Source organism: Gopherus evgoodei, chromosome 8, assembly GCF_007399415.2.
Source record: "Gopherus evgoodei ecotype Sinaloan lineage chromosome 8, rGopEvg1_v1.p, whole genome shotgun sequence".
In the NCBI taxonomy this organism is placed as follows: Eukaryota; Metazoa; Chordata; order Testudines; family Testudinidae; genus Gopherus; species Gopherus evgoodei.
The window spans coordinates 4,407,378-4,426,448 of NC_044329.1; the positions used below are offsets into that span (position 1 = coordinate 4,407,378).

The following is a 19,071-nucleotide window of genomic DNA, read 5'->3' on the forward strand; positions in this document are numbered from 1 at the left end:
CATATGTGACCTGATGTGACAATTTCCATTCCACTGGAGTGACTTGTCCTCTCAACCTTACCTAACCTCCATTGTTTGCTTTCAGAGAGCTCTTCAAAAACCCCTATGATGATAACAGAGCCTTTTCGAACTTTGGTGGGGCACACGGCTAAAATCACCAGTCTGTCATGGAGCCCGCATCACGAGGGGAGATTAGTATCTGCTTGCTATGATGGCACAGCACAGGTATGGTTGTGGGACTGCTTTTTATTACATTTCTTTTGCTTTCAAATCTGCCTTCCTCTGCAATTTTTTTAATGCCGAGTTGACAGCAGAATATTTGGAGATGGTTCCTTTGCCAGATAAACTGTGGTATTGCTGAAAACTTCTCTGTGATAGAAATCTGCCAAAAAGGACAGCATGATTTTCTCCTACCTTTCTGTTAGTGCCTGTTTCCAAACAGTAATCACCTTCTGTTTTTGCAGAGTGAGAGATGAAACCATTACTGGGGATCACTGTAAGTCTAGCAACTGGGAATGCAGAAGTCTGCAGGATAAAATTGTAAAGTGATAGATTTCTTGGCTTCTTTAGCAGCACCAGAGATGAATGGTGTGGAGAAAGTGGATAAGGAAATGTTATATGAAGGGATAAATAACACAAGGACCATGGTCACCCAATGAAAAAGTTTTAATAGGCAGCAGTTTTAAAACAAACATCAAGAAGTACTTCTTAACACAACTCGTAGTCAACCTGTGGAACTCATTGCCAGGGGATGTTGTGAAGGCCAAAACTATAACTGGGTTCAAAAAGAATTAGATACATTCATGGAGGATAGGTACAGCAATGACTGTTAGCCAAGATATAGTCATGGCTGCAAACCTGTGCTGTGGGTATCTGTAAACTTCTGACTTCCAGAAGCTGGGACTGAATGACAGGGAATGGATCATTTGCTAATTGCCCTTTTTTGTTCATTTCCTCTGAAGCATCTGGCACCAGCAACTGCTGGATACTTGGCTAAATGGACCATTGGTCTGACTCAATATGGCTTTTCTTATGTGTGTTTTTGGTTGGAGGAGAAAATGAAATAGGAAAAGTAGTAAGGACTTCCTGCCGGTGCCTCTGGCACTGAAATAATTGTGTAGAATGAAAATGCAGAGAACTGCACTCAACATTTTGGAGAAAGTAGACATCTAGAGCTGGTTAGAAATTGATATTTTAAAATTTGTTTTCTTCACAAGTTGGGACAGTCAAAATATCAAAATGTTACATGGAGTGAAAATTTCTAAAAATATTGATTGGGAAATGTAGAAACTAGACATTTCAACATTCCAGAATCAGAATATTTTATTTCAGTTTGTTGAACCGAATTGAAACATTTATTTTTGTCTTGAATCAATATTAATCTAGTTCTCATGAGCTGCTGTTGTACCTTTTTGGGAATTGTGGTTCCAGTGCCTCATGCACCCAAGCTCCTCTGGGCTGCACTCCCTGGCTGAACTGCATCTCCCATGATGCATGATGGCGGTTTGAGCAGAGGGGAGACTGCTGTGGATTGCGTGTTAAATGTCTAACAAAGTTAAACCAAAATGTTTTGATTTGTTCATCCTGACCCCAAATTGAATATTGTGTTTGAAAATTTAAACATTTCTGGCAAAACCTGAATTTTTTTATGGAAAATTTTAACTAAATGGGAACCGTATTTTCCACTAGAAAAAAAATATTCATTGGACATTTCCCATCCAGCTCTGTAGAAATTCTGCAATGGAAATGCAGAACTTGGCACTATCTTCTTATCGATCAGTACTGCGCAACTCGCTTATGGAAAAATATTCACACTGCATTGATTCTACAGCAAGAAAATCACCACCACGATGCCCTAAAGATTAACTAGACATCTAAGTGCCCATGTGATGAATAAAAGAAGTTGTTTACAGACATTCCTATTTTAGAGTCTAATATTTGAACGTCATCTCCCTTTCACTTACTTGTCAAATTTTGAACCTAAAGAGGAAAGAAAGTCAGACACAGACACACACACAACTATCTCTGTTTTAGATGCAAGTTATCACATCTCTCAACAGAAGGAAAGCGCAGAATCCTGCCCTGGCCTGAGAGCAAGGGAATGGGTTTTCAAAGAATATATTCGCAACGTAGTCTGATCATCTAGTTGAAGTCTTGAGTTTACACTGTGGATAACAGAAGCTTTGATCTTATATTTCAAAACACATCCAGTTTCAAGTCTGCAATGCTTTGCATAGCATGAGGCATCGCTAACAAATAAAGGCCTCTTAATTTGCCATCCGGTCTTCTGAAGGTATCATCAGTTTTGACACTGAAACTTTTCAGATGAGTGTGTTTTGAATTATTAGACTCAATCACTTAATCCTTTTAGAGAACTTCTTAGCTCTAGGGTTATTTACGGGGTCTTTTTCATATCTATTAAGGGATATTCTATTGTGCCATGTTTCTGGACAGTGCTTAATAGTTGCTGTGTTTAAAGCCCTGCATTTCAGTAATGGTAAACTGATTCACAGCTTCAGTTCATCGGGGTCTTTCATCAGCACTTTTGGATCCTTCAGGATGAAAGATTTTACATGAATGTACAGTTGTTATCAGTAGCAACAAAAGGGACTATTCAGCATCTCCTTCTGTGTGTTGGGTTTGGGTTACTGGTTCTTGAAACATTGTAGACTACTTTGGAGACCTCTCAGTGTAAAGCTGCTGGTGATGGGTGAAGATAATGATGCGGAACATTAGAGGAGTATCCAACTTGTTTAGATATTTGGTTTCTCTGAAAAAGAGCTTTTTGTTTTTAGGTATGGGATGTTCTGAAGGAGGAGCCACTGTGCAATTATCGAGGGCACCGGGGCCGGCTGCTTTGTGTTCAGTGGTCACCAGTGGATCCAGATTCTGTTTATACAGGAGCAGATGACTTTTGTGTTCATAAATGGCTAACCTCAAAGCAGGAGTATACCCGGCCCCCTCAAGGTCAGTATACCTGAGCAGAAGATTCTGTACTGGGCAGGTGAGGGGATAGGAGTAATGAAATAGTGGTAATATTTGTTCTAAATTCAAATTTGCCCTTTAGTTCTTAGGCAGACCCTCAGTGTCCCAGATCAAGTGGAGCTGTAAATGGGACCTCCAGTGTTATAGTCTAGGAAGTTAAGCCAAAATGGGAGCTCTGCTCTCCAGAGGTGACGTGCTGATATCTAAACAGATTGCTCTTTCTCATAGACATAATTATTGCAATCTTTTCCAGGCAAAAAGAGCACAGACTTGGAGAAAAAAAGGAGCTCTCAGCCCAAACCCAAAGCTAAGAAGAAGAAAAAGCCCATGGGGAAGGTTCCAGCAAAGCAGGATGTGAGCGACACAGTGAATGGAGAAGAGGTTGTAGACAATTTGTTAGATGAGAATGGGATATCAGACCCTGAGGAAGAAAAGGAAGTGCAGGAGTTCTCTGACAAGGTCTCTCTGGCAGGTAATTACCTGTTCCAACGTTGTCTCAGTTAATGAAAGAGGCTTGGTAGCCTGCAGAGCTAACCTGAGATCATGGTCGTGAGATAGCATGCCCATGAGCCAGATTCTCGGATATGCCTGGGACAGCTGAAGAAGAGAGGGTGGCTTTGTGCCATATTCGTGCCCCTCTCAAGTGATCCTGGAATCAGCCAGGCTCTGGTTTGTCACTTGACCAAACTTGGAGCACCTTTTGCAGATTCCCTTTAGATTACTGATTTCAATTAATACTTCAAACTACAAGAAGTTAAACCTGCATTGGAAACAAAGATGCTCAACCCATCACTGACACTACATTAAACCTTTACACTACATCTTTTAATGTCTTGGGCTTGTCCGTAGCTTCTTGTTTCTTTCATTCATTTAATCCCGCAGTTTCGAAGGAGCTCCCTTTGTGTCCACGTGTTTGTTCTGTGTCTGACCTGCCAAAACCTTTCATGAATCATAAAACCACTCCCGTGAAAAAGGATCACCCTAAAGAGAAACCAGGTTGGTACATTTTATGCACAAGTGTCATGACACAGATTGGGTTTAAGGGACCAGACAGAGCCACCACACTTTGAGGCTTGTTTCCTGTAAAAGAGCAGCTTCCTATATTAATGTTACATCAGCTAAGCAGTGTCTGGAGCGAGAGCTTTCAGAACTATTTATCATGGTTAGTTCAAACTACTTTTGATTTAACTGACCAGCCAAGCAGGAAAAAGGGCTAAGTTTAGTGTGATATGTGAATGTCTCAGTGCATACAGCTGCTATCTTCAGTGTAAACCAGGAGGCAGAAAAACATTTGGTTAGTGCATCGTGATCAGTATTCATAAGGCAGAAAGACCCTAAAACAGGTGTCGGGGTGCTTAGGCCTAGTTTTAAAAGCACCCTCAGTTTCCATTTCTTACTCTGTCATGAGTTGGTTTCTTTTGTGGGAGGGAGAGAAATGATTATGACTAGTGCTGAACTATTCAACAATGACTGAAATGTGACTGACTTCATTCCAGTCCCTGATGCCTCTGTGAAGAAGAGAAAACCTCGGTCTGTCCTACCCATCAGCACATCTATGGACCAGAGGTCGAAAGATGAATTGCATCAGGACTGCTTGATGCTGGCTACATGTCTAAGATCCAAAGGTACAGGAGACGTGCTGTACTTCCTCTTCCTGCGCAGCTGGGGCATTCCCTCATCCCACCCCAAAAGGATTTTGGCCAAGATTTTCACAAATGAGTGTCAAAGATAGGGCTTCTGGATCCATATCAAGGCACCTAAATATGGCTTTCGGAGATGGACTTTAGGCATCACCTTGTGAAAATCTTGGCTGTTACATAGGAATGGGTGAACAAATCTTGTTTTATCCTTCCTATAATGCTTCATTCTTCTGCCATTGTGGCCATTTTTTTGAGACTGGGGGATTGGAATAGCAGTACTGGGCACATTCTAATCTGTGGTCTAAACAGTGCAGGTGGGAGAAAACTTTATACCTGTAGGCGTGAAAATTCATGACTTTGGCTTTCCCCATTAGTAGCCTACTCTGTGTTTGTGTTACAGATTTTATTGTTTACAGCAAACTCAAATATTTGATTCATAGCAAGGGATTAGTGTCAAGCAAAAGATTATGACTTCATTGCAGAAGAAATTGGGCTGTGAGGGAGATGTCTCGTTCACACAATGATTTACTTAGATGAACAGGGCACAAATCAAAATACTAACTGAACTTGGGTTTGGATAAATATTCTTGCTCCACCCTGAAGGTCCTTTAAATCGGATATAGAAGTGGTGAGCATATGAAAACCAATTAGATATTTTGTATACAGGACAGGAGCAGAAGCCATCTGCTATAAGTATTTTTGAAGGTAAAGTGGAGTGTAATTATACAATGGATTTGAAGGTCTTTTTTTTTTTCCTCTCTCTCTCTCTCTCTCTCTCTCTCTCTCTCTCTCTCTCTTTCTTTCTTTCTTTCTTTCTTTCTTTCTTTCTTTCTTTCTTTCTTTCTTTCTTTTTATTTCCTCTCTAATAGGCCTGAATGAGGGTTTGGCCCCAGACTCAAGGGATCACGTTCATTTGGGGATGTTTACAGATAGAGCTGCACTGTACAGGATGATGGAGGTGGAAGGTAAGTGGGGTAACGAATGAGGTTTGAATCATGTCTGATTGTTTCCATTATCCTCCAAATATGGAGAATGATACGAATCTTGTTTAATTTGTGAATGTACTGTCCATTAAAACAAGGGTGCAAGAGCACTGGTTGGAGCCAGGCATGGTGCTTGGATGAAGACATTGCTTCTCTTAAATGCAGACTTGCAGCCTCTGTTTTAGCCCTGGGTGAACTCACTTTCCCCTGTGCATTATAGGGCACTATTGGTTCGGTACCAGCATGAGTGCAAGAGGCATGTTTGTTTCAAATAGGAAAAAACCACTTGGAGAATGGGCACTCGGAGTTGTTTCAGCAGCTCATGTTGTGGAAAGGAGATCTGAAGGGCATCCTCCAGTCAGCTGCTGAGCGGGGAGAGTTGACAGACCAGCTGGTAGCAATGTCACCCATGGGTATGTTTGTTCTTCTAACATGTAAGCAAATGGATTTAGCTCTTAAGGTATCCTAGTGTTAGTTGTGCCGGACCAGAATACTGTACTAACAATTGTCTGTAATACTGTGCTAACAATACCTGCATAAAGAACAGACAGACAAAAATCCCCCTAGATAATCTCTGGGACTAGGGGAGGAGGGAAGGTTGACCAATGAATTCCTTTTGGATTCCCAGACAGGGCAATCATCTACTTTCAAGCACAAAAACAAATTGTCCTCTGACATGTGATGATCCTTTCAGTCATTTGATTTTTGTTTAAATAAACTTGTAAGAACTGATCCTGGTACCGTCTAGCTCCATGGTCACTTCCAAACCTTTTCCTTTTCCGATTTCTTAGGTAACTCAGTTTAGAATGTTTAAAACATAACGAGTAGAAAAGGGCTATGTGCAGAAGTCGCTGAGTTTAGAAGTCAATTTTACAGGGAATCTTTCCTAAGTGTAAGTCCTTGTCTTTAGCTGTGCTACTTTCTGTATTGCAGCTGGCTATCAGGCCTGGGTGTGGACAGTAGAAGTTTTCGCGAAACAGCTGTGCTTTCAGGAGCAGTATGTCAAGGCTGCCTCCCATCTCCTCTCCATTCACAAAGTGTACGAGGCTGTGGAGCTACTGAAAATGAACCATTTTTACAGGTCACTGCACTGGACCATTTTGACTGTTTTTAATACAAATGTAGAGGTCTGACTGTTGTCAATTTCACTTCTTGGCTCTGATGTACTAGTATGGTACTGTAATACCTGAATCACAGATGTTACAGGGGACTATTTAAAAGGAACTAGACAACTTAAAAATCAGACTTTTGTCTGAATTTATTTAACTGCTGCTACAGGTAACTCCTAAGGTCGCTGTAACTGAAAGAGATTAGAGAAAAGATACATTAATTTATTTCTTCTGTGAATTTGGCAGTGCTTTGCTTTCAGTCAGTCCCACTTTTTCCTTGGTATAGCTAGTCAGTTTTTTCTTTTGTTTGCTTGACTGAGGAAACATTTTACAAAATAGAGAAACAGACAAAATCATAATACTTAGTGGGCAAGGGGACCCAGGTAGGTTTTTTGTCTGTGAAACTACTGTTAACTCATTACTTTAGCTCACTGGATTTCAAATTGGCGTTCCTTTTTTAAATTAAATAGGGTGCAGGGAAATAACAATGCATGGAAACATTCTCATTACCATTAGTTATTGTAAACAAGATACATATTTTTAAATAAACTTTCCCCTATGCATACCGCATTGCATATCTAGCCAGGTGTGTTCGTATTTTTTGGTTTCCACAGAAGCATCAGGTATTTGCAGCTACTGGAGGCGGAATCCCATAATTAATTGAACCAATAGCTTGATCCATTGAGAGAATTCTTTCCTACATCTTGGGCCTAAAATACTTGAGCCAGTTTCCTTTTGAAACCCCAGGGAGACTATGGCTGTGAAAGGAGTGGGCCTAAGTGTGTGGTCTTGTATGCAGGTATTATTTTAAACTGGATTCTCTCATAAGAGTTTCTCTTGTTTGCCTCAGGGAAGCGATTGTAATTGCCAAGGCCAGATTGCGTCCAGAAGATCCAGTCCTGAAGGATCTCTACACCTGCTGGGCAGCAGTATTGGAAAAAGATGGTCATTATTCCACAGCAGCCAAATGGTAGGTGCCGGCAAGAAGGAAACAACATTCTTACTGGCTAAAAGAGAGCACGTTCCTCGCTCTTCTTGAGAGACTATTCTAAACATAATGGCTGAGATTTTTGAGAAATTGAGTGTTCATTTTGGTGGTCCCATCTTAAGATTTTCAGAGAGAGGAATGAGAGAGAAGGTGGGTGAGGTAATATATTTAATTGGACCAACTTCTGTTGGTGAAAAAGACAGGCTTTCGAGCTCCACGGAGCTCTTCTTCAGGTCAGGGAAAAGTACTGGGAGAGTCACAGCTAAATACAAGGTGGAAGAGATTGTTAAGCATAAGGAGATCATTCTAAATGAAGTAGGCATTTAACAGGGAATGCAGTCATAGGACATAAGTGGGATACAGACTTGTAACAAGCCATAAATCCAGTGTCTCTGTTGAGGCCATGATTTCTGGTGACTGTAATTACACAGCCCTGATTACCTTAGTATCTGAGCACCTCAGTCTGTATCTTCACAACACCCCTTTGAGGTAGGAAAGTGCTGTTATCTCCATTTTACAGATGGGGAACTGAGACATGGAGACTGAGGCCTGCTGTACACTACCATGTTAGGTCAATGTAAACTCTACACTGCTGAGTTAGGTCGACGTAAATCAACCTTACTCCGGGAGTGACATTGTAGTGCAGACACTTCCAAAGTCGCTCACTACACTGACTTAATAACTCTACCTCTGTGAGAAGCATAGTGCTTAGGTCGATATAGTTAGGTCAGCGCAATGTCAGTCTAGACGCTGCTTTGACTGCTCCTGCAGCCCCTGGTGGCTGACCGCCCAGAGCCCTGCGGCTTGGGGCTGGCAGCTCTGGGCAGTCAGTGCCCCTACTGTCTGTTAAATCGGTGAAAGTGTGCCTGGTGAGGATGCATGCCTCTGACAGAAGGAACATAGGGTAGCCAAGAAAAATCTACTACTGCCGTGGTTGTACGTTGACTTAACTTAAGTCGACTTAATTTTGTAGTGTAGACTTGCCTTGAGTGAATTTCATGCAGGATGTCTGGGGTGGCGCAGGGAACTGAACCCAGCTCCCAAATCCCAGGCAGGCATCCCAACTGGGCCATCCTTCATCCACCTCAACTGTATCCAACTTGGAACTCCCAACTGAGGCTCCCAAAGTCACTGATCACTTTTGAAAACTGTGGTCAATCTGTCTGAATAGTTCTACCTCAACCTGCCAACTTTCTCATTTGGTGCCGATGCTGACTTCTGAGTTTAGGTGGTGTTCTGATGTCCATGCTTCATAAAGGATGTTGTGAAAATTGGAAAGGTTTCGGAAAAGAGCTACGAGATCTGGAAGAACAAGTCTTCTAGCAAAAGACTTCAGAAGTTCAATCTATTTAGTTTATCCAGGAGAGGCTTAAGAGGTGACTTGATATGGCCTACAAGTACCTATGTGAGGAAGAGATATCTGATACTAGAGGGCTCTTTACTCTAGTAGAAAAAGACATAGCAAGATCCAGTGGTCAGAAGCTGAAACTAGACAAATTCAGACTAGAAACAAGGTGCAAATATTTAACTATGAAGGTAAATAACCATTGAAACAACTTACCAAGGGACTGGATTCTCCATCACTTGAAGTCTTTAAATCAAACTGAATGTCTTTTGAAAAGATATGCTACAGCTTAAATAGGAATGGGCAGGTATAACTTTCCTCCCCCAGAATCTCTTATTTCCTATGCCTGGTGTGCATGCCATCAGTCGTTTCACTTCAAAGTATGCAGAGATATCTGCAGGTGATGTGACTGCAGGCTTTCCCCTTGGAGTCCTGCACCAGTTCAGCTGCCACCTGTTTGCCATATGTCTTTTGAAAAGGGAAGATGAGAACAGCTCTCGGAATGAAGAAGTGGGAGAGAGAGAAAGAGAGAGAGAGAGAGAGACTACTCCTACAGCGCAGGTTGGGGCTGCTGCAGTGTGTTGTAGGAAAATGACATTTTAATATTAATCTGCTGCTAATTAATTTCCATCTCTCTCTTTAGTTACCTGGGGGCTGCCTCTCCCTATGATGCAGTTAAAGTGCTGGCAAAAAAAGGGGATTTGACATCCCTTAAAACAGCTGCAGAGCTGGCTCAAATAGTTGGAGAGAAGGATCTGGCAACAACGTTTTCTTTTCGGTGTGCTCAGGAGCTGCTATCGGCCAGGAATTGGGTGGGGGCACAGGAGGTCCTTCAGCAGCAGGAAAGCTTATTGGTGAGTATGCTTCCCCCTATAGCAGGGGTGGCCAACCTGAGCCGGAGAAGGAGCCAGAATTTACCAGTGTACATTGCCAAAGAGCCACAGTAATATGTCAGCAGCCCCCCATCAGCTCCCCCATCCCGCTCCCAGTGCCTCCCACCCACCAGCACCCCACTGATCAGCGCTTCCCCCTCCCTCCCTGCACCTCCCGATCAGCTGTTTTGTGGTGTGCAGGAGGCTCTGGGGGGGAGCGAGGGCACGGGAAGGGGAGGAGTGGGGGCAGGGCTTGTGGCAGTGCCAGGGGCTGAGCTGTGAGCAACCCCCAGCACATTGGAAAGTTGGCGCTGGTAGCTCCAGCCCCGGCTTCTATACAAGGAGCCGCATATTAACTTCTGAAGAGCTGCATGTGGCTCGGGAGCCACAGGTTGGCCACCCCGCCCTATAGCAACAGGCTCCTTCCAGATACAGACCCACTTAGCAACCACTCGCCTTGCATTAGAACAGCCTCCAGATATTGCAGTGATCCGGCTGAAAACTCCCTTTGGGGTTCTTCCTGACTGAAAGGTTTTGCCCGAGGTTTATTTCTATAGCACTGTGTGTGTGTGATACTTTGCAGACATAAGCAAAGGGTCCTTGTTATGAGTGGTTTGCAATCTAAGCTAGACAGATGTGAGTGAGGATATCCTAACATGGAGGAGTGGAAGGGAGAGAGGCCAAAACACAGGGAAGGGGAGAACTGGACCCTGGGAGAGCTTTTTTTTTTTTTTTGGTAAATAATGAGTTATATACAGCTATGATCAGGTGCTTCAGTGGGGTCACTCTACCTAAGCAGAGGTCAGCAGTAGAAAGCATGAGTACACCTAGCTCAGCCAAGCCTTAATATTGCAATTAGTGGGTGAAATTCTCTGGCCTGAGTTCTTGAGGAGGGCCGACTATATGATCATAAGGGTCCCCTTCTGGCCTATAAATATCATCCAACAGTATTGATGCCTGGAGCATGGAGCTTGTGAAACAAAATTTCACTGAACTTACTTGCCAGGGGGTTTTATTCAATCTGCTCTCATATTGTTGAAGGTTTTTCTTTATCCTCAGATTTTGCAACAGTTCAGCGCATTCTTCCATTTTGCTTGCAGGGACAAAGACTAGTTTTCTGCCTTAACGAATTGCTGTGCAAATACCTTAGCGAAAGGAACCCAACTGAGCGGAAAAGCTGCTCCCTGCCCTGTTACCACAGCTGGGTTGTGAGGAACCAGGGCTCTTTCCTGGAGATGGTGAGCGAGGTGTGGCGGAGCATGTTTGATGTGAATACCACTGAACAAGCCAGGACTGTCTTTGAGCAGCTGCACAGTATTGAGTATCCTCCTGCCACCAGCAACACACATCCCAAACAGGTAATTTGTCTAGAATCTGTGTGTACTAGCACTTGCGCCTCTGAAAGTGGGGACAGGGTGAGGTAATAGAATAGAACTTTGATTTGACAAATGCCGATCTTACGATCGAGCAGTTATACGAACCATTTTTCCCAAGGTGGGGAGGGATGGAGGGAAGAATCACAGAATGAAAATGATGTCTGTGAAGAACAAGTCTTCCCGTTCTGGTGCCTTCATTGCAGTGGGGTGAAGGGCGAGGAGAAAGTGAGGCAGTGCCCCGTACTGCACCTTGTGCAACAGACCTACAGTGATTTTGAGATGTTCCATTGAATAAATTTTTGATTTTTATGAACTCCTCAATCTCCAGTAGGGAGAATAGGGGTTCTACTGTAATGCAAATGCAACTTTAACTATAGGACTGGGGTCACAACAGCACTAACCATTCACTGTGTGGCAGGCTGGATTGGCTCCCATGATCAGGTTGATGGTTCAAGACTGTGTATAAATAGATGCTAGGAGGGGAAGAGTGCTCTTCGGGCCTGTCTACATTACCCGCAGGATTGTAGGTGAAGTTGCGTAACTTAGATCGATCTGCCCCCTCCTCCCCCCTAGTGTAGACCAGACCTTAAGGTTGAAGTACTAGGCTGGGACCCAGGAGATCTCAGTCCAGTGTCCAGCTCTGCTCCAGACTCCCTGTGTGACTTTGGAGGAGTTACTTAACCTTTCTGTAGTTCTGTTTCCTCAGCTGTCGAAAAGGGTGCATGCTTGCCATTGTAAAGCCCATAGTCCTACGTGCTGCTGTAAAGTGCTTTGACTTCCTCAGCTGAAAGAGGATCTGTACGTTGTAGCAGAATTAAGTGGGGCATATGTTAAAGTTGGCTGGGGTTAAGTGAAGTTTTGAGGGACTCTTTTGGGTTCCTTTTGCAATGAAAACAACCTGTAATCCTTGCCTATGGCTGCACTTCTGTTATCCTGAAGACCCCTTCGTGGCTTGCAACAAAACTCTTAACAAGGACTCTGCTGCTTTCTCTAGCTCCTGTTCCATATCTCCCACGATCTGACCCTAGCAGTGCTGAGCCATGAGACAGCTGCATGGAATGAGGCAGTGAAGGCTATTCTTGGAGCTGTGACCCGCAGCTATGATGCCGGGAACTTTATTCTTATGCAAGAAATCTGCAATCTCCTCCTTCCCAAAGGTAAAGCTGCTCCTTCAGTTTGCTGGGATTGTGAGCAGCTCTTCAGTGTGGGATCTCCATAAACGCCAGTCCCCTCAGTGGGCTTTGCTAGGTCTTAGTAGAGCTCAAAAGAAGGAGATATTCCCATCAGCACATGCACACTCACACTAGTTAGGCTAGAACATTGTGTAAGGGTGATTGACTCTCCAGCTTCAAGATGTAAACCAGGGGTCGGCAACCTTTTGGAAGTGCTGTCCCGAGTCTTCATTTATTCACTCTAATTTAAGGTTTCGCATGCCAGTCATACATTTTAACATTTTTAGAAGGTCTCTTTCTATACGTCTATAATATATAACTAAACTATTGTTGTATGTAAAGTAAATAAGGTTTTAAAAATGTTTAAGATGATGCATTTAAAATTAAATTAAAATGCAGAGCCCCCCGGACCAGTGGCCAGGACCCAGGCAGTGAGAGTGCCACTGAAAATTAGCTTGTGTGCTACCTTTGGCATCCATGCCATAGGTTGCCTACCCCTGATGTAAACCAACCACTAACTGCCTGGGGTTAGGAAGAAATTTTCTCTATAACCTGGTTATTCCATAATTGTCCTCTGCAGGGTTACTTACATCTTCCTCTGAAGCATCTGCTATTGCCGGAGTCAGGATACTGGCTAAATGGACACTGGGGGTGATCTGCTATTGCAATGCCTATTGTATAATTTATCTCCCGAAACACTGGAAATTGTGGGGGTCTCTGTAAATGTTAGGAAACTGTCCCTATCTGCTCACTGCACTTCAAAGCTAACTCCACAGTGAATCTGGGCCCCCTGTGTAGCTCTGCAAAATATGGGCATTGGGCAGTTCTGTGTATAGTTTTGGAGAAACCCTTTTAATACAGCTCTTTTCCAATCCCCTTTCAGGTTGTGATCACCTGAGAGACAATCTGGACAGCACAAACTCTCAGAGCATGGCGGCTTACAGAAGTTTAGAGGGCTTTGTGGCTTATGGGCTGCTTTATGATCTATGGTGGAACCTACCCAAGGATTCCCTTGTCTCAGTACAGGCTGTGCTGGATTCTGTGCCATGTCCTAGTGAGCAGACAGCTGTTGACCAGAACTACCTTACAGCTGTCTCTTCCCCTGAAGAAACTACTAATCAAACTCAGATGGAAGAAAACCTACCCAGCACAGAGCATAACAGCAGGACAGAAAGAAACAGAACAGCTAGCTTAAGCGATTTGGGGGAGAGGCAGTTGAAACTGAATGGCTATAAAATGCTCCTTTCCGAAGTGCATGCTGCTTTGCAGAGCACCCAAAAGGATATATCCAAGGTCCAGCAGACATTGGCAGACATGATCCGCCAGCACCAGCGGAATAACCTCCAGGAAAGCATAAAAGACGGCGTGCAGGAAAGCAAGATGCATGTGAGCTCCGAGATCGAATCGGATGGGCTGGTGCCCCCAAGCAGCCAGAGCCATTGGTAGGTTTCAAAACAGCGAGGTGCTGAGTGAAATCAGATTCTGCTTTCTCAGTTTGCAGTTGCTCTGGCCTCCAGCTTAATTCACTCACTGTAGCAGTCCTGAGAAACTATAATCACTGAAGCTGTTCACAGGCCATTTCAAAAACTTGAACAAATGAGAATTCATGTCCGATGGCAAAGGATTGTTGGAGAGCTCTGAACTGAACTGCCACACTCCTGAGCTTATTGTAGATGAGTAAATGCCCTTAAAATACAAAATGCCTTAATGCTGCCTAGCTTAAGCGATGCATGAGAATGGAAAGCGCATGCTAGATGGAAGAATTTCTGTCTCTCCATTGGTGCATGATTTGTTTGGCCTTTGTCATTCAAGAGTTGTACGTGGCCATGTTTGGTTTAGTTCACCCGTCTCCCCTGCTTTGAAGGTGGAGACAGTACACTTAGGTAAAGCAGTTATTGTAACATATGTTATATTCTCTTGACAGTAAAGAAGCAGCAAAGGAGCCAGTTTCCCTGCCTGAGCTGATGAAACAGCTCACAGAGGCAAACCAGAAATTAGCAGAATTTCCAGAGAGTATAAAGGTAAGGTTTAAAATGGGATAATTCAGGTCAATAAGATGACAATCTTTGGTGCTTGCACATAAGGTAGTTTCTTGGCACTTCAAGTGCTATGCTACCATTGCACTCTCCAGTTCTGCAAGTTAACGGCCTCTGACTTCTGTGCACCAGGGAAGCAGCAGTCTAGATTTAGGTTTGCTCAAGTGTTTCATCTCTACACTATCTCAGTATCACGTCTTTGACAGTTGCCGGTGCCCGATGCTTGAGGGAATGAACAGAACAGGGTAATTGTTAAGTGATCCACGCACTGTTGTCCAGCCCCAGCTTCTGGCCGTCAGTGCTTTAGGGACAACCAAAGCAAGGGGGGGTTGTATCTCTGGCCATGTTGGCTAATAGTTCTTGATGGGCCGATACTCCACAAACGTGGTGGGGGTTTTTTTTGGTTTTTTTGAACCCAGTTATACTTCTGGCCTTCACAACATCCCCTGGCAATGTGTTCCATGGGTTGACTGGGCACTGTGTGAAAAAGTATTTCCTTTTGTTTGTTTTAAAGCTGCTGCCTGTTGACTTCATTGGGTGACTCCTAATTCTTGTGTTATGTGAAAGAGTAAACAGCACTTACTTTCTCCACACCACTCATAATTTTAAGACCTCTATCATATCCCCCTATATTTGTCTTTTACTAAGATGAACAGTCCTAGTCTTTTTAATCTCTCCTCACATGGAAGCTGTTCCATACCCCTAATCTTTTTTGTTGCCCTTCTCTGTACTTTTCCCAATTCTAATGTATCTATTTTCAGATAGGGTGATCAGAACCATGTGCAGTATTCACAGTGTGGATGTACCATGAATTTATGTGGAGGCATTATGATGTTTTTTGTCTTATTATCTATCCCCTTCCTAATGGTTCCTAATATTCTGTTAGCTTTTTTGACTGTCACTGCACATTGAACAGATGGTTTCAGAGAACTATCCCTAATGAGTCCAAGATCTTTGTCTTGAGTGGTAACAGCTAATGTGCACATCGTTTTGTATGTATAGTTGGGATTATGTTTTCCCATGTGCATTACTTTGCATTTAGCAACACTGAATTTCACTTGCCGTTTTGTCATCCCTTTTTAAGTCTTTGCAGTCAGCTTTGGACTTAACTATCTTGAGTAATTTTGTTTCATCTGCAAACTCTGCTACTTCACTGTTTACCCCTTTTTCCGACCATTTCTGAGTATGCTGGACAGCACTGGTCCCAGTTCAGATCCTTTAGGGACCCTACTGTTTATCTCTCTCCTCTGTGAGAACTGATAATTTATTCCTACCCATTGTTTCTTATCTTTTTAACCAGTTTCTGATCCACTGAGAGGACCTTCCTCTCATCCCATGACTGCTTATTTTGCTTAAGAGCCTTTGGTGACGGATCTTGTCAAAGGCTTTTTGAAAGTTCAGGTACACTGTATCTACTGGATCACATTTGTCCATGTTTGTTGACACCCTCAGAGAATTCTAATAGACTAATGAGGCATGATTTCCCTTTACAAAAGCCGTGCTGATACTGTGTTCATCTGGGTGTCAGAGAATTCTGTTCTCTTCTGTAGTTTCAACCAGTTTGCCTGGTACTGAAGTTGGGCTTACCGGCCTGTGACTGCCTGTTTTAAAAATCAGCACTACATTAGCTATCTGCCAGTCACCTGGCACAGAGACTGATTTAAGCTATGCTCTTACTATTCAACCAAGGAATTTCTACCCATAGAGATTCTATGGTACTGCTTGATTCATTTAAGATTATTATATTTGACTCTTTCACAGATAGTGCCACTTCCCCACGAGCACAACCTACTCTCATTCCTATATATTTGGTACCCTGGTATTACCATGTCTATTAATCATCATCATTCTACCATGTCTCTGTGATGCTTATTATATTAATATCTTCATTTAATACAAAGAACTTGAGTTCACCCATCTTTGTACTTAGACATCTTGCATTTGTAGACAAGCACTCATAAAATTTGTCAATAGTCTGATGTAATTGAATGGAACTCTTTCATTTCACTGTTCCTCTTAGTTCCTACCTGTACTTTTATCAGCTTCTATCCTCTCTGCTTTTGTAGGATATAAAGTATCCTCCTTAGTAAATCCTCTAAGGGATGTGTCTGTCCACACCTGTGAGCTTTTCCCTACTCTTTAGTTTAAAAACTCCTCTGACCTTTTTAATTTTACATGCCAGCACTCTCATTCTGTTTGGTTTAGGTGGAGCCCATCCTTTCCATCTAGACTCCTCCGTTCGCAATAAACCTAAATCCCTCTTCCGAACACCATCATCTCATCCATGCCCTGAAACCCTGCAGTTCTGCCTATCTAACTGGCCCCACACATGGAACTGGAAGCATTTCAGAGAATGCTACCATGGACATCCTGGTCTTCAATCTCTTACCGAACAGCGGCCTCGGGGACCTCTCTCTCCAAACTTTGCCTGATGTCACTGGTTCCTACATGTATCTTGACCAGTGGCTCCTTCCCAGCACTACATAAGTCTGTATAGATGTCTCTAGAGGGCTGCAGCTTTGCACCTGGCAGGCATTTCACCATGTGTAAATAAATACTTCTTACTAGCTGAGCAATAATAACAGCTGAAATTAGATGTTTAACACATGATATTTTTTAGAAAAATCAGTATAAACCCGTGTGCTTGTCCTCATGCCCGACCCTTCTGGATTCTGCAGTAAAAGTAGAAGGTGGCTGTAGTTCCTGAATACAAGCTCAAGGAGGAAACAAACTTGGCTAAACACAAATATATTCTGTACTAGAAAAGGGAATGCATAAAACTGCAGCAAAAGATTTGCTTTTCCCAAGTGCTCTTTCACTTTGTGCTACTGTCTGCAATATTTCCACAGATAGTTTCCCTCTCCCTGAATTACTTTACATGCTAGTATCCCCGTTTAAAGAGCAGATAACATCTATGGTTCTCTTTGCAGGTCTTCCCTTTCCCAGATGTGCTGGAGTGTGGCCTTGTGCTACTTCACATTGGATCCCAGTGCCCCACAGAGCTGAGTCCAGAACTGCAGCAACAGGCCTTGGACCTGGTTAGGAAATACAGCAGAGCTAAAGTTTATGAAAAAATCTGCAGGAAGTTCTTAACGTGAAGTTATATTCAAGCCTGGGCAGCCTGAGTTACCAGCAGCTGCTCCAAGCCAGGGCTGTACTGTTCTTTTTGAAGTGAAGAACTGTCTCTGGTCACCATACTTTGGAGAATGCTTTGTTCTAGAAAATGGAGTACCAAAAATCAAGTATACAGACTGACTCCCACTGTCAGTTACTAATGACCCCTTCAGCTGCATACTTGATATTGTGCTTGTAAAAGTGGAAAGCTAGGGCCCTTTGCCTTTAATATATACATCTTGTCTAAATTAACTTTTTTCCTAAAAATGTGTGTGGGGGGGGAAATTATGCCAGAAGAGCCCTTGAATTTACATTCACATTTGTAACCACACTTTGGCAGTAAAAAGGTAGTAGTTGCTATCTAACTAAAGACCAGCAACTTGATTTAATTTTAAGCAACCTACTAAACCCAGTTTGTCTTGGGCACATGAGGTGTTTGGTTTGGTTTGGTTTATTTTGCGGGGGAGTGGGTTGGGGGTGTTTTGCTCTCTCTCTAAATAAAAGTCTTACATTTTGAGCTTTTGAATTTATTTTGAAAGGTGGGTGGGGAGAAAGAAACCTGAGGTTATTTTTGAAGGTTATTAGTATTGAGCTGACAGGTTTTATTCACATTGTACCATATGTCAAACAAGAAATTTTCCTGACTAAGTGAAGTCCCTTCATGTTCATCTTAGGGGAAGGTAGGAGTGGCAACCTTTTATGAATGTTTGCTGAAGAGGAAAGTAGGTTCCTCTTGTTGCTACATTGATGGTGTATTTGGCTCTAACAGTAGTTCAGGTGGGATGTAAAAATCAAGGCCTTTGGTATGTGTAATCAGTAAGTGTGAACTAAGTAACTGTTGACCCTTAATATTTCATGTACAACTAGCCTCAGGATTCACATAAAGCTTTGCTTGTTTTAATTTGAAATGTCAATTCTTCCCTTGAAGCCCAGACTTTTGCTGTCACAAAAATGCTGAGCAGCAGCTACCCAAGCATGTTTTGCTGAGTAAAAGTGCAGCATGCAGGTCCAATAGCCCCTGTAACGGAGACCAGCAAGTGTTCAGAAGGATTAATTTACATACAAGGGCAAGGAAATTCAGGATGAGTAACGCCGGAGCACTTGTTCTGGTCCAGCATGTAAACTTGACCTAAAGGGATAGAAGGGAAGGTTTAATAGAGTATTAAAACTGCTTTGGAAGAGCAGAGATAGGGAGCAGTATATTCATTATGCTAAGGAAAAGATGATTTATAGACCTGAAAACCCAAATATTGGTGTGATGAACCCTTATTGGTGGTCCATGGAGAACCAGGTAACCCTAGAATCATGGTGGTTGTGTGCAAGGCAAGATGCCTGGAAACGAGAAGAGGGTGCTATTGCTCCATAAGGAAGTACCCTTCACCCTCTGCCAAGGCAGGCATAGCTGTGCCTGGAGGAAGCTGCTGCCTTCACCATAAGACAAGGGAAACAGC

General features: G+C 43.0%; 1 protein-coding gene across 2 annotated transcripts in view; it reads left to right on the forward strand.

Moving 5' to 3' along the window:
* The window catches only part of GEMIN5 (gem nuclear organelle associated protein 5), a 32,817-nt gene extending 14,680 nt beyond the window's left edge, over nucleotides 1-18,137 (forward strand). For both annotated transcript variants that reach the window (XM_030571580.1, XM_030571579.1), the window contains exons 14-28: nucleotides 86-225; nucleotides 2,796-2,967; nucleotides 3,239-3,457; nucleotides 3,868-3,981; nucleotides 4,482-4,610; nucleotides 5,495-5,590; nucleotides 5,884-6,021; nucleotides 6,542-6,689; nucleotides 7,568-7,687; nucleotides 9,694-9,904; nucleotides 11,023-11,280; nucleotides 12,293-12,455; nucleotides 13,354-13,912; nucleotides 14,395-14,491; nucleotides 17,437-18,137. In XM_030571580.1, the coding sequence (XP_030427440.1) occupies nucleotides 86-225; nucleotides 2,796-2,967; nucleotides 3,239-3,457; nucleotides 3,868-3,981; nucleotides 4,482-4,610; nucleotides 5,495-5,590; nucleotides 5,884-6,021; nucleotides 6,542-6,689; nucleotides 7,568-7,687; nucleotides 9,694-9,904; nucleotides 11,023-11,280; nucleotides 12,293-12,455; nucleotides 13,354-13,912; nucleotides 14,395-14,491; nucleotides 17,437-17,604 (2,732 nt within the window). In that variant the 3' untranslated portion in view covers nucleotides 17,605-18,137. The remainder of the gene's footprint in view (nucleotides 1-85; nucleotides 226-2,795; nucleotides 2,968-3,238; nucleotides 3,458-3,867; nucleotides 3,982-4,481; nucleotides 4,611-5,494; nucleotides 5,591-5,883; nucleotides 6,022-6,541; nucleotides 6,690-7,567; nucleotides 7,688-9,693; nucleotides 9,905-11,022; nucleotides 11,281-12,292; nucleotides 12,456-13,353; nucleotides 13,913-14,394; nucleotides 14,492-17,436) is intronic.
* Nucleotides 18,138-19,071: the final 934 nt, after the last annotated feature.